This window comes from Rhodotorula paludigena, assembly GCF_050403205.1.
Source record: "Rhodotorula paludigena JCM10292 DNA, Rt_paludigena_JCM10292v1_ctg58, whole genome shotgun sequence".
NCBI classification, from domain to species: Eukaryota; Fungi; Basidiomycota; class Microbotryomycetes; order Sporidiobolales; family Sporidiobolaceae; genus Rhodotorula; species Rhodotorula paludigena.
The window spans coordinates 56,521-68,780 of NW_027481400.1; the positions used below are offsets into that span (position 1 = coordinate 56,521).

A 12,260-nucleotide genomic window follows, 5' to 3' on the forward strand; every position below is an offset into this window, starting at 1 on the left:
GCGACGTCGAGCTGCGAACGAGCGGATGCGGCTCGCTCTTTCTTCGCGCCGGACGAGTGCTGAGAGTACGAGCGAGCAGTGAGCGACGCTGTGAGGCCCGCAAAGGTGCTCGGCAGCTCGCACAGAGGCGAGGGCGAGGGCGGTGCTGCGAAGGCCCGACGAGCACTTGTCGCCGGCGCTCTCGACCGCGCCGAACCCAAGTCGATCGCGTTCGTTTTCCGGCCAAGCATGCTCTGACTCAGGCTAGCACGAGAGGAGGCAAAGGGGCAGTAGTTACATGCGAAAAGAGTGTCTGCAAGGGAGGGAATGCTGTGGTGCGACAGAGGGGACAGGGGCGGAGCGGAACGAAAGGGGAAGAGGCGGACCAGCGCCGTCTCCCGCGAGTGTGCCCAGCACGGTTCCGACAACGCTCGCCTAGGTACATCGGGAGCAGGCGGACACGGCGCACTCGCAGTGCAGCGGCACTCACTGCACGAAGTCGACGACGCTCCTCCTCCTCAACTCGTCGTGGTGGCGCTTCTCGACCGGCTCACCCTCCTGAGCCGGCGCGGCAGTCGGCTCCGCAGCGACAGAGGAAGCAGTCGCCTCCTGCGTCGGGAGAGTCGTGGTCGGGCGGTCCGTCTGCTTGGCGACATCGACCCAGCCGCCGTCGAGCGTTCCGATCGTGTAACCGCCGGGGTTGATCTGCTCCAAGAAAGTGCGTCAGCGTCAGGCCTTCAACATCCTGTAGAGCACGGCACGGGCGCGAGAATCGGGGTCGCAGATACGCAGACGGCCGAGAGGGAGCAACGCACGATCGGCCTTGTCGTCTTGACGAGCGTGAACGTCTCTCCCTGCCGGTTGGTGCTCGTGCTGAACTCCTCCTTGCCCTGTACATCCTCGGCCTCGTCCTGGCGCTCAAACAGCTCGCCGCGCTTGTGCAGGACGTGGTAGTCGACCTCGGCAAAGTCGAGCTCCGGCTCGGGTTCGGCGGCGCGCTTGACTAGGCGAGCGGTTGCGGCGGGAGGAGAGGGAGGGACAGTGGTGGTCGAGACGGGAGCGCTCGCAGCGGCGGAGAGGCTCGATTCGGAGGAGGCAACGGCCGAAGCCCAAACGACGCGCTCGGCGTGCGTCGAGGCGGCCGACGGCGGCGGCGGCGGAAGAGACGTGACGGAGCGCGTGAACGACGTCTCGATCGAGTCGCTCGCGGAAGAAACGGCGGACGAAGCGGCAGATGAGACGGTAGACGAGCCGTTCGTGGCGGACGACGTCGAGGTGGTGGTCGGGACCGGGACGTAGCCCGTCAGCGTGCCGAAAGTGTAGCCGCCTGCGAGACAGTCGTGTGAGCGCACGTTTCATAAGCGGACCTACACGAGACGGCAGAACGTCCGCTAATGTCGCAAGCCGATACAAGTCGAAAGCGCGGAAACGCACCAGGGTTGATGATGGGGCGCGTCGTCTTGACATAAGTCGTGACATCGCCGAGGTACGTCGTCGTGCTGTACTCCTCCTTGCCCGTCGCGCCGTCCTGCTCGTCGACCTGGCGCTTCCTCCACCAACGCCAGGAGCGGCTGTCGGCGGCCGCCGCTGCGAGGGGCACGTCCTGCACTTGAACCTGCTCGAGGGGTGTCGAGTCGCACGAGACGAAGCTCGCAAGGAGCTGCTGCGGCGTCGTGTCGCCCGCCGAGCAGAAGAGCGCGAAGACACCAGCCGCGAGGACCCAGAACGAGACGCAGAGGGTGGCCACGGCCCAGCGGAGCGCGACGCGGCGCGAGGGCTGGTCGGCGCGGTAGAAGGCTGCGTCGTGTTCGTCGTCGGCGGTGCTCTCGAGCTCGCGCGCGAGCTTGGGAGAGAGAGCGTCGCGTGTCGAGGCCGACGGGGCGGTGCTGGCGGAGACGCGCGGAGCCTTGTCCTCGTCGGACGAGGGCAGCGCGGTGTAGGCTGGAAGGGCGGGCATCGTGTGCAGAGCAAGAGGAAGGCAAGCGCTCGCCTCTGCAAGAGCGACAGAGAGCACGAAACGAGGGTCTGTCCCCCCACCGCCAACGGTCGCTCGCAGTTTAGCGTGTCCCCGACCCCGGCTCGCATTACGTCGACGCCGGTGCACTGGGTCCTCCACTTCTCGCATTCAACGCACGGTAGGTATGTGCAACTCTGAGAGCGACGGCCAGATGACCGTTCGAGAGCGAGTTGAATTCGATAAAGAGCAAATACCAAGTAACAGTATAAGCCTACGCTCTTGCGGTACTCATTCACCGCCCACCGCCAAAGAACCTCGAGAAGGCTGCGCCCGCGCCGCTCTTCCTCTTGGCCCCTGCCGTCCCGCCCGTCGCCGGTGCCTTGCTCCCTCCCGACCCGGCACTCGCACTCGCCGCGAGCCCCTGGATCGCCAGTCCCGCCTTCTCCGTCAGGGCGCCGAAACCCTCAACGGCTGCACTACCCGGCGGCGCCGCCGACTCCCTCCCCGCGAGCGTCGCCGCGCCGCCGCCGCCGCCGCCGCTCGCTTCCGCGCGCACGACGTCCTCGAGCCCGCCGAGGCCCTCGCGCACGGCGACCCATAGCGCCGTGACCATGGCGAGGTCGCGGAGCTCTTCGGGCCCGAGCGCGCCGCCGACGAGGCCGCGCGACGGGTGGAACGACCCGAGCGGGATCGACGGGAGCGACGGGGGGAGGAGCAGCGTTGAGACGAGCCGCGGGTGGTGCGGCGCGGGGCGCAGCGTCGCGAGCGAGATGCGCCGCGTCGAGGGCGCGGCAACGGGCGCGGTGGACGAGGCGGGAGAGGTGGGGACGGCGAGCAGGTTCGGCGAGGCCGACGAGGCGGTGCTCAACGGGGGAGAGGGCGCTGGCGTGCTGTGCGCCGACGCCGACGGCCCGTTCGGACCGGGCGATGGGAGAGGTGAAGACGCCTGCGTCGAGAGCGGGTAGACGAGCGAGCACACCCACGCCCGCTCCTCCTCTTCCTCCTCCTCTTCCTCCACCTCGACCGCCATCGCCGTATTGCCGCCAGCGTTCGTCACTTCTCCCTCCTCTGCCTGCGCACTCCCTCTACGACTCCCCGGCGCGCTCCCCTCGCCGTTGCGCGCCTTCCTTCGGCGGCGCGGCGGTGCGCGGACCCACTCGAGCCGGATTGTGCGCGGCGCTTCTGCGAGGTCGCTTCGCAGCCATTTGCGCAGGACAAATGCGTAGCCGGGGTTTCTGCGCTTCCGTGCGGACGCGGAGGGAGAGGAGGAGTCGGGAGACGAGTCGGGCGGAGAGGGCGTGCGGATCAGCGCGAGGGGACTGGGCGCGGCAGTCGAGGCGGAGGCATCGGTCGAGCGAGAGGCAGAAGAGGAAGGCGCGGTCGAGGGGCGGAGAGACAAGCGGCTGAACTTGCTGAACAGGTTGGAGGCCCCGTTGTCCGCCTTGGCGGGAGGAGCAGTAAGTGCAGTCGGACTGGGCGACGCAGATCGCTTGGCGGCGGCGGCAGCATTCGCTGCTGCCAGGTCGAGCGGGTCAAAGATGGCGAGCCCGGGCAGCTCAATACCGCCGCGCTTCGCAAACTTGGCGACGCGCGCTTCGGTTCCTGCGAGTAGCGCAATGTGAGGCCCGGCTTCCCACCTCGAACCTTCGCTCGCGAGAAGGGAGACGCACCTGCATCCTGCACCGTAGTCGACAGCACAGTGTGGTATGAGAGGTTGAGCAGCGGGATGACCTTCCTCCTGAAGCCAGACCCGCCGGACGTGCTCGTCGTGCCCGTGACCGCACTCTCGCCGCTCGTTCCGCTCTTGGTCGAGCTGATTGACGGCGAGCGACTTCGACGGCGCTCACGCTGCTCGTCGCTCGTCGCATCGTCGTCGCTGCCGCTGTCCGCAGCAGCACCATCCGCAGCTTCGGCACCGGCGGCAGCAGCTCTGGGCGACTGCGCGACGCTCGCGCCCGCGACGGCGTCGAAGCTCATCCCACCCGTACTGACGGGAGTCGTCGGGCCCGAGGCATTGCTGGGCGGCGCGGAGGAGGCGGAGGGGCCGGCGGCGGGGTTCGGGCCTCGGGCAGCGGAAGGCGAGAGGAGCTGGATCTGGACGTTGAGCGGGTGGTTGGACGACGAGGGTGGGGGCCGCACGAGGATGAAGAGGTCGGGCGGGGGCGGCTGGGCGCCTGCAGCCGTGAAGCCGGACGACATCGAAGAAGTGGGATGAGGCGGTGCAGGCCTGAGCGGATGCGAACGGGGTCGACCGGGCATTGCGGCGGGGCGTCAGCCTGGAGCGCAGGGTACACAGGGAGAGAGCAGAGGAGAGCACGCACCCGTCTGGGTCGATGCGGGAGCGGGAGCGAGAGCGGCCCATTCTCGGAGCCTGATGAGAACGCGGGATCGACGCGGGACAGTCTCGTGCAAGTCACGCCGTTCTTGTCGCGAGCACTGCCTGGGAGTGCAAGAGGAGCACGCGTGCAGCCGAGCGTCGGGAGAGAGGAGGAGGAGGAGGCAGCGCTGGGTCGACGTCGAACGAGTTGCGGGCGGAGGCGCGTGAATCCGGGGAAGCAAAGCAGCGAGGTGTCGGACACAGTGCGCAACGAGGTCGTCGAGGGAAGGGACGGCGGCAGATCAAGCAGCTCGCCCGCCTGCAGCGCCCGCCGTCCCCCAAAGAAGCTCCTGCGCGGACGTGGTGACGGAGAATCCGGAAGTACGTCGGGAGCACGGTGAGAAGGTCGACGCTTGCGACGGCCACCCGCAGGGTCCCTCGCCCGGGTGTGCGCACACGCTCTGGTGTGCACTGCGAAGGGCTGTGCTTCACTTGGTCGAGAAGGACAGCGGGTCCAGCAGACGGCAAAGAACGCACACAGTGAATTCACAGCACGTGCGAATTGTGCGCGCGACCGACGCGCTCGAGCCGCGCGTCCTGCTCTCCTTCCCAATGTACAGCAGCGGCAGCAGCATTTGCACGGCCTCCAGTGACAGCGAGAGGGTGCGACGGCGTGCTGCAACCGTGTCCGACGCTTCCGCGCAGCTGCCTCGGATGCCGCGAATCGCTTCAGACTAACTTGCCTCTGTTGTGCCAACGCTGGCGCAGTCGTACTGCTCTCCTATACCGTACGAGTTCGCACAAGCGGTCTTGCGGGAAGATCACCGGATCCCTGAGTCTTTGCGTCTCTGTCTCCTGTCTCTCTCTCTTGCTCCCCATCGTGGCTCCGCTCGGGCAAGCGCGATGCCGCCCGGACAGCCGCTCGTCCGCTTCGGATGCTCGCTCTCAGGGCGCTCGACGTCGAGCGCGCCCACGCTGTCGCCGTGGGCTGCGCCGTCGTGCTCTCCGTCTCCTCGGACGGCCGACTCGCCTCCGCTTGCACCGGGCAGCGGGTTCGACCGCGCCAAGGCGTTCCGCGAGCGCCTCGCAGCGACCAGGCTCAAGGCGAGCGACCCTGCGATCGCGTCAGCTGCCACGGCGGCCGAACCTCCCCCTCCCGGTCCTCCTCCCGCACTCACCAAGCCGCTCGACGCACCGACTTCAACGCCAGCTCCCATCGTCCAGCCTGCAGCCGTCTACAACGGACCGTATCCGATCGGCGGGCCTCAGTCAGCGACGCGCACGCCGCTTCCGGCGCCTCCCGGCCTTCAGGTCCCGCCGTCAACAGCCTCGCCTCCGCAGTCAAGCCAGCCTACCTGCACGCCGCAATTGCAGGCACCTCCGCCACCTTCGACCAACCAGCAGATTAGCAGCGCGAGCCTCCCTCCGCAGCCTCTCGCGCAACCGTTGCACTCGCCAGCTCAGCCTCATTCCCTCCCGACCTCGCCTCCGCTTCCGCCTCTCGGCCTATACCCCTACCCGCCCCCGCCGCATCACCCTCTCAATTTCCAGCCCGCCTACGTCTTCGACCCTCTGAACGGGACCTGGGTCGTCCAGTCCGTCCAGCCACCCGAATGTGGCGCGCCTTGGCCCTGCCCCGTCGTGCCGTGGATGCATGGCCCGCCGCCTCTGCCGTACGTCCCGGAAGAGCATCGGAGCGACGCGCAGCCTGCCGCTGTGGCGAGTACCGCCGGACAAGCGCAGGCGGACAAGGGTGCTGCGGCTGAGGCGAGGATTGGCGGCACCGCCTCGGCGGAGGCGGCGACATACTCGAGTGCCGTCGCTCAGCAGGTCCAGAGGACTGAGAAGCAGACCCAGCGGCGCGACAAGTCCGAGACCCCCGTCAATAGCGGGAAAGACGGATCGAGCTCCTCGGTGCATCGCAGCGGTGTGAGCCGGGCGACCTCGCTTAAGGGGGCCGAGGCTGGGTTTGGGGGACTGGAGAAGGCGCGCGAGGCTTGGTGCGAGCTGCTTGGAGTGACTGGACTCGAGGGCAACGAGCTGGAGCGGAGGCTAGAGCACGTCTGGAGGGAAAAGGTACGCTCTGGCCCTCAGCGGCTTGTCTCTGGTTCGGCTGACTTACGTTACGCTCGCAGATCCTCTCGCAACCTGTCGACGCGCCGTCAGCCGCGACGACCGCTCACCTCGCCGACACGCTCCGGTTCCTCCTCCTGACACACCCTCAGCTCCTTCCTTCCGACTCTTCCTCCTCAACCAGAATCACGCCGCTCGAGCTCGCTCTGCTCGACGTCACCTTGCGTGTCATTGACGACGATATGCGCCGCGAGCGCGACGAGGTGCGCAAGCGTTGGCAGGTCGTGTGCGGGAAGTGGAAGAACGAGATCGAGTGGAGGGACCAACAGGGCGTGCTGAACGCCGAGACGGAGAGCGAGGTTCGTCTTTAGAATGCTCCCTGTGCAGTTTCATATGCTGTAAAACTGACCCATTTCTCGACCTTCGCAACCACCCGCGGTCGTCAGCAGCTCACTGCCGCCCGCGAACACATCACTTCTTTCGATCGCCAGCTGCGCGATATGGCCGAAGACCTCGAGTCGCAGCGAGTCGAGCTTGCCGAGCGCGACAAGGAGGTCAAGAACTGGAAGGTCCGCGCTGAGAAGGCCGAGCACAAAATGCGCGAGCAGCCGAGCCGGAGAGTGGTGCGTCGCACGCTTCCGTGTTTGTCTGCGCCGCTCCCCAGGGGAGCGGTCGCTGTCCGCCCCCAGGCAGTCGGCCCGGAACGATCGGTCCGTGGCTGACCTTTTCACGCTTTGCCAGGCCCTTCTTCTGCAAGATCTCGATGCCGCCACACAAGCGCGCAACGCCCTTTCCGACAAGCTCGACGAAACCAACCTCGCCCTCTCGCGTGCGCAAGGCGAACTCGCGCGCTTGCGACCCGTGCCGCTCTTCTCGCCCTCCTCGGGACCGCATGACTCGCTCGGTGCCGACTCCGCCGTTGACGACAAGACCGCCGCGCCGCTACACTCGCTTGAGACGGAGCTCAAGCGCGCCAAGGAGGCGGGTGAGGCGGACCGCTTGATCTGGGAGGACAAGGCGCAGACTGCGCGACTCGAGGCAGACAAGCTGCGCGAGAAGCTTGCGGAGGTGTCGACGAAGTGCGCAGCCGCGGAGGCGAGGTCGAAGAAGCTGGAGGAGGAGGCTGAGGAGGAGAGGCAGCAGAAGGCGAAGACTCCGAAGGAGAACGTCTACCCGTCGACGAGCGGGACGAGCGAAGGCGCCGGATCGACGAGCACGAAGGGCGACGCGGCATCGCTCCGCAAGGCCCAAGCGGAGCTGGCGCAGAGCAAATTCGTCATCAACAAGCTCGCCGACAAGGTCAAAGAGCTCAACAAGGATCTCGCGGACAAGGCGACCGAAAACGGTAGGCCTCGGCGCTTCACGCACCGCCCGACTGTTGACGAAACACACTCCACTGACCTCTCCAACCTTCGCCTGCAGCCGACCTGCTCGCACGTCTCGTCGATCCTTTCGCGCCTTCTGCTTCTCCCTCGCCGTCCGTCGCTTGAAGCCTTCGCCGAATACTCGCCTCTCGCTTGTAGCCTACTCTTTGTACTCATACGGCTTACCCCATAGCGCGTCGGCTTCTGCACTGCCACCTTTTACAATCCTTTGCCCCCCTTCCGGGCTCGACCAGCTGCCTCAACTGCGCTCGCTCCTAGTTATTCATCTCTGACGCGCCGTGTATGCGCTACGAAACCGTTTAGTGTCTGGCTGCTCAAACAAGGTGGTTTACCGCAAGCAACTCGAGGACGTGCTTTCACATGTCGGCGATCCGCGCCTGCGCTGACGTGTTCGTGCCGTCGATCGCAAAGTCCTGCCCGACTTTCGCCTTCTTCCTGCTGTTGCTGCACAGCACAGCGTTACGCCATTCTGCAGCTACAGCGGATTGCATCTCGTTCTCTGCAGCTACTGCCTCGCCTCAGGCATTGCCTTCCCGCCGCGCATCCCGCCCGGACTTTCGCCACCCCCACTTCCCTCGTCTCGACCATGGCTGCAGCTCAGGAGGACACGAAGCCCGACGTCAAGCCCGCAGGGCTCTCCGCAGCCGCGTTGAAGAAGCAGCAGCTCTATACGACCTCGCGTTCGTCCGGCACGCCCTTCCCTCAGTGGCAGCACCCGACACCCGAAGAGGCGAAGGAAGTGTGCGACCTCCTCGCGAGCGTGCACGGTATGCCCGAGCGGCCCAAGGTGCTCGTCGACCGCCCGGACGCGCCAGCTGGCTGCGGACAGGTGCCGAGCGTCCTGGACGCGCTCGTCCGCACGATCTTGAGCCAGAACACGACGAGCAAGAACAGCACGACGGCGAAGCGCAGCATGGACGAGGTCTATGGCCGTGCAGGGTACCGCGCTGTGCTGGACGGAGGTCAAGCCAAGCTCGAGGAGGCCATTCGGTGCGGCGGACTCGCCAAGAACAAGAGCAAGGCGATCCTCGGTGTGCTTCAGCGCATTGAGGACCGCAACGTGCAGGAGAAGGGGATGAAGCCGGGCGAGGGGGAGTTGAGCCTCGACTGGTTGCACGAGCTTGACGACGAGGCGGCCATGAAGGAGCTCATCTCATTCGACCTCGTCGGGATCAAGACGGCGAGCTGCGTGCTGCTCTTCTGCCTCGGCCGCGATTCCTTCGCTGTCGACACGTGCGTTTGTCCTTCGTCGTTCTTCGTCTGCTCGGTTCCCGCTGATTTGCAATTCTCGGCAGGCACGTCCACCGCATCACGCAGTCGCTCGGCTGGCTTCCGCCTAACGGCAGTGTCTACTCCGCTCCCGACTCTTCCACATCTACCACACCGTCGAAGTCGAAGGATTTCACCCGCCTCACCAAGACTACGCAACCTCCAAGTCGCGATCAGACTTTCTTCCACCTCGACCACCGTACGTCGCTTGCCCCTTGTTCAAGCTCCACGCCCGTGCACACTGACACGTCCTTCCGCCCTTTAGTCCTCCCTGCCCATCTCAAGTACCCTCTTCACTCCCTCATCGTCCGCCACGGCCGCGGGTGCGTCCGCTGCGCCGCCAACGGCGTCACCACGCAGGACTTTGTCGACACGTGCCCGATCGACCACCTCGTGCGCCGCGCGAAGGGCAAGGGCAAGCGCGTGCCCGTCAAGGACGCGCAGGGCGAGACGGTCGGCACCGCGCTGCCTGACGGCGCCGCCAAGGAGGGCGCGAAGGCCGAGTTCGAGCCGCTTGCCGACGCGGCGGAGGAGCGCATCGAGAAGGCGCGCGAGGAGCTGGGGGAGAAGAAGGGCGACGCCGTCAAGCTCGAGGACGAGACGGGTCAGCCAGCTCGAGACGGCGCGGAGGTTGCGTCTTCGGTCAACAGAAGCACGCGGAAAACGCGCGCCAAGCGGGGTGCCGTCAAGAAGGAAGAGTCGGACGAGGAGGAGCTGAGCGAGGCGGAGGAGAAGCCTGCGCCGGCGAAGCGGGCACGGAAGGCGGCGCCAACGACGGAGGAGAAGCCTCTCACGCGGTCGACTCGCGGTCGCGCCGGGCTCGCCAGCTCGAAGGCGTCGACGGCAAAGGCGCAGCCGAAAAAGGCGCGCAAGGCGGCCGGAGAAGCGAGCGTGAATCGGGACGAGGCGGAGATGGGCGGCCAGGTCTACACGATGCACGGGCTCGACGTGTAGCGGGTCTTTCTGGCAATCGCACCGTGCTCTGACCGCCTACTGATCGCTTGAGACTCGAGAGTACGTTGCAAAGCTGTCGGGAAGTATTCGGATCAAGCCAAGCGAAGGGGGACGAGCACGAGGAGGGCGACCAGCGCGGAAGAGACCGCAAAAGGTGACGCAAAAAGGTGGACTGCGCCATTACCGCCGGTCGCGCTCGAGAGTGTAACGTTGCCGAGGTCGGTGGCGATCGGACTGCTGACGGTCGGAGCGGTGGTCATGCTGGGCTGTTGCCCCGATGAAGACGTCGCAGGCGTTTCGAACGTGCCGGACCCAGACAAGGCGGTCGGCGTGGAGGCGAGCACGTCTGGAAGCCTGTGAGCAAGCTCGCGCAAAAAAATTCTTACAGCGTGCGCATACCAGAAGAAAGGTCGGACCAGTCCGTCGTCGGTTCCGCCGCCGACTCTGCCGAAGACTGCGACGATGCAACGCCGCCGAGAAGGACCGACGCAAAGCCGCAAACGTTCCGCATGGAGTCGAGGCTGTGACAAATGGAATGTCAGGGACCAGGTGAGGGAGCACAGCACAGGGAGACGGACATAGGCGAGGTGTTCGCTTCGACGGAGGGCACCCCGAGGTACGCCTCACACTGGTCCGTGCGGATGAAGCAGTCGACGCATTGTGGGACTGTGTACAGGGTGTCAGTATGTGGGATCGAGCTCGACGCGGAGCAGTGAATGAAGGCGAACAGGCGGAGCTGAAGGTGTCGGTGCACGAGCACTTGATCGCGTCGATGAAGCTGAGCGGGTTCCCTGTGATTTCGGACACTCTAAGTCAGCACTAGATGCGTGAGACCGATAGAGACGAGTGACTTACAAAGGATCTGCGAAGTGGCGCAGACGACACGGTCAGCCAACGGTCAGTCTCCTCCCGACAGTCAGCTTAGGGCGCACATTCATCCAGTCCTGCAAGAACAGGGGGGTCAGCTTGTGTCGCGACTTCCTCGTCAAGTGCGAGCGACTCGAAGGGGGTGGAAGCGGCGAGTTCACATACGCTGAAGACTGGCGCCGCCTCAGCGCAGCTTGAGACACCGCTCCATGCCGGTTGGCAGACTGCAGGAGGCTAGCAGTGAGCGTTGACCACGCAAGCTTCCACTGGGCACGCCTTCTCGGTCGGCGGCGAGTTTGACGAAGCAACTCACCTGCGCAGCTCGGGACTTCAGGAGGGAACAACGGGCTCGACGTGTCCTGCCTGACATCGCGTACCTGGCGAGCGGCCGTCGCTCCAGCAGGGAGACCGGCGGCGAAATGGCAGAGGGACAAGATCGAGATGAGCGCGACGAGGGGTCCGTGCATGACGGACGAGGACGAGGAGGCGGATCGAGAGGGGGTCGTGAAGAGTCGTGACGAGTCCTGGCAAGCTCTTGCGCGTTCGCGAATGCTGGACGTGGAGCTAGAGCGAGTAGGGCTGACGGCGAGAGTTAAGGTAAAGGGAAGGAAGCAGCATTGGGGGCGACAGGCCTGTCGGAGCCAACCCTGTGCGCGGACCGCCTTGTCAAAGCTGGAGCCTCGCCTGGGCGCGTGACTTTGGCGAGGCGAAAGTCAATGCACGCGAGCTCGTCTGCGTGAATGGGCGAACCACGATTGAGCCGGGCCATAGCCCTTGAAGGCGGGGAGGAGAAGGAGGTCCAAGCGAGCTCTCGTCGCGCCCGGGTGACGCAAGCCGGAGCATCGGCATGTCTTCGGGTGGGTAGACATGCTCCATTCGTGCGAGAGAGTCTGACAGCTCCGGCGGATGCGCAGTATTCGGAGAACCCGAGCGCAGAAAGCGAGCGGAATGCGAGCAGGGGTCCTCCGCCGGCGCACTCTGATGGCCAGACTGCGTGAGCGTGGCCTACCCGACTCTGTGAAGCGCTCCGGAGCGAGCACCAAAGCAGAACAAGCGCCCGAACAAGACTCATCGCTCAAACGCGAAGAAGGTCCGGAGGCAGCTTGTCGCGCTTGGCGGAGCGGAGACCCTTGCCTCGAGTTCGCGTCGCGCGAGAGACGAGCAGCGGCAGAGAGTGGCTTGCGCAGAGAAGAACAGCGGCGGCGGACAGAGCAACTCCCCGAAGGAGAAGTTGAGGGCGGGAGAAGGAGAGGAGAGACTTCGTTCGAGAAGCGCGACCGAGGCCCTGAGGGCTATTTGCGGGCGGGGTATTCACGAGTAAGGCGAGAATACACAGCTGCGGGTAAGGCATCGAGGCACGCGTGCGGGGGTCGCAGGGGCCGGCGCGCGCTCTGGCCGTGCCCCTTGGTCTGTGGCTGCCAGGCGCGCATCTCGCTTTGCATCGCCCCGTCGTGCGCCC

General features: G+C 65.8%; 5 protein-coding genes across 5 annotated transcripts; 2 read left to right on the plus strand and 3 right to left on the minus strand.

Moving 5' to 3' along the window:
- Positions 1 to 465: 465 nt before the first annotated feature.
- Positions 466 to 1,936, minus strand: JCM10292_006539 (uncharacterized protein; the record flags this gene model as incomplete). The annotated part of the gene is made up of 3 exons (XM_076651830.1): positions 466 to 684; positions 795 to 1,306; positions 1,414 to 1,936. 3 exons carry the CDS (start codon positions 1,934 to 1,936, stop codon positions 466 to 468), a joined length of 1,254 nt encoding a protein of 417 aa, XP_076502612.1.
- A 292-nt stretch (positions 1,937 to 2,228) lies between these two features.
- On the minus strand, positions 2,229 to 4,298 carry JCM10292_006540 (uncharacterized protein; the record flags this gene model as incomplete). Its single annotated transcript, XM_076651831.1, has 3 exons — positions 2,229 to 3,538; positions 3,607 to 4,163; positions 4,258 to 4,298. The coding sequence occupies 3 exons, from the start codon at positions 4,296 to 4,298 to the stop codon at positions 2,229 to 2,231; spliced, it is 1,908 nt and encodes a 635-aa protein (XP_076502613.1).
- An 858-nt stretch (positions 4,299 to 5,156) lies between these two features.
- Positions 5,157 to 7,816, plus strand: JCM10292_006541 (uncharacterized protein; the record flags this gene model as incomplete). The annotated part of the gene is made up of 5 exons (XM_076651832.1): positions 5,157 to 6,329; positions 6,389 to 6,685; positions 6,776 to 6,949; positions 7,068 to 7,671; positions 7,749 to 7,816. The coding sequence occupies 5 exons, from the start codon at positions 5,157 to 5,159 to the stop codon at positions 7,814 to 7,816; spliced, it is 2,316 nt and encodes a 771-aa protein (XP_076502614.1).
- A 481-nt stretch (positions 7,817 to 8,297) lies between these two features.
- Positions 8,298 to 9,934, plus strand: JCM10292_006542 (uncharacterized protein; the record flags this gene model as incomplete). Its single annotated transcript, XM_076651833.1, has 3 exons — positions 8,298 to 8,944; positions 9,007 to 9,179; positions 9,246 to 9,934. 3 exons carry the CDS (start codon positions 8,298 to 8,300, stop codon positions 9,932 to 9,934), a joined length of 1,509 nt encoding a protein of 502 aa, XP_076502615.1.
- Positions 9,935 to 10,316: 382 nt separating this feature from the next.
- Positions 10,317 to 11,268, minus strand: JCM10292_006543 (uncharacterized protein; the record flags this gene model as incomplete). The annotated part of the gene is made up of 7 exons (XM_076651834.1): positions 10,317 to 10,455; positions 10,513 to 10,600; positions 10,663 to 10,725; positions 10,790 to 10,796; positions 10,867 to 10,878; positions 10,967 to 11,025; positions 11,115 to 11,268. The coding sequence occupies 7 exons, from the start codon at positions 11,266 to 11,268 to the stop codon at positions 10,317 to 10,319; spliced, it is 522 nt and encodes a 173-aa protein (XP_076502616.1).
- Positions 11,269 to 12,260: the final 992 nt, after the last annotated feature.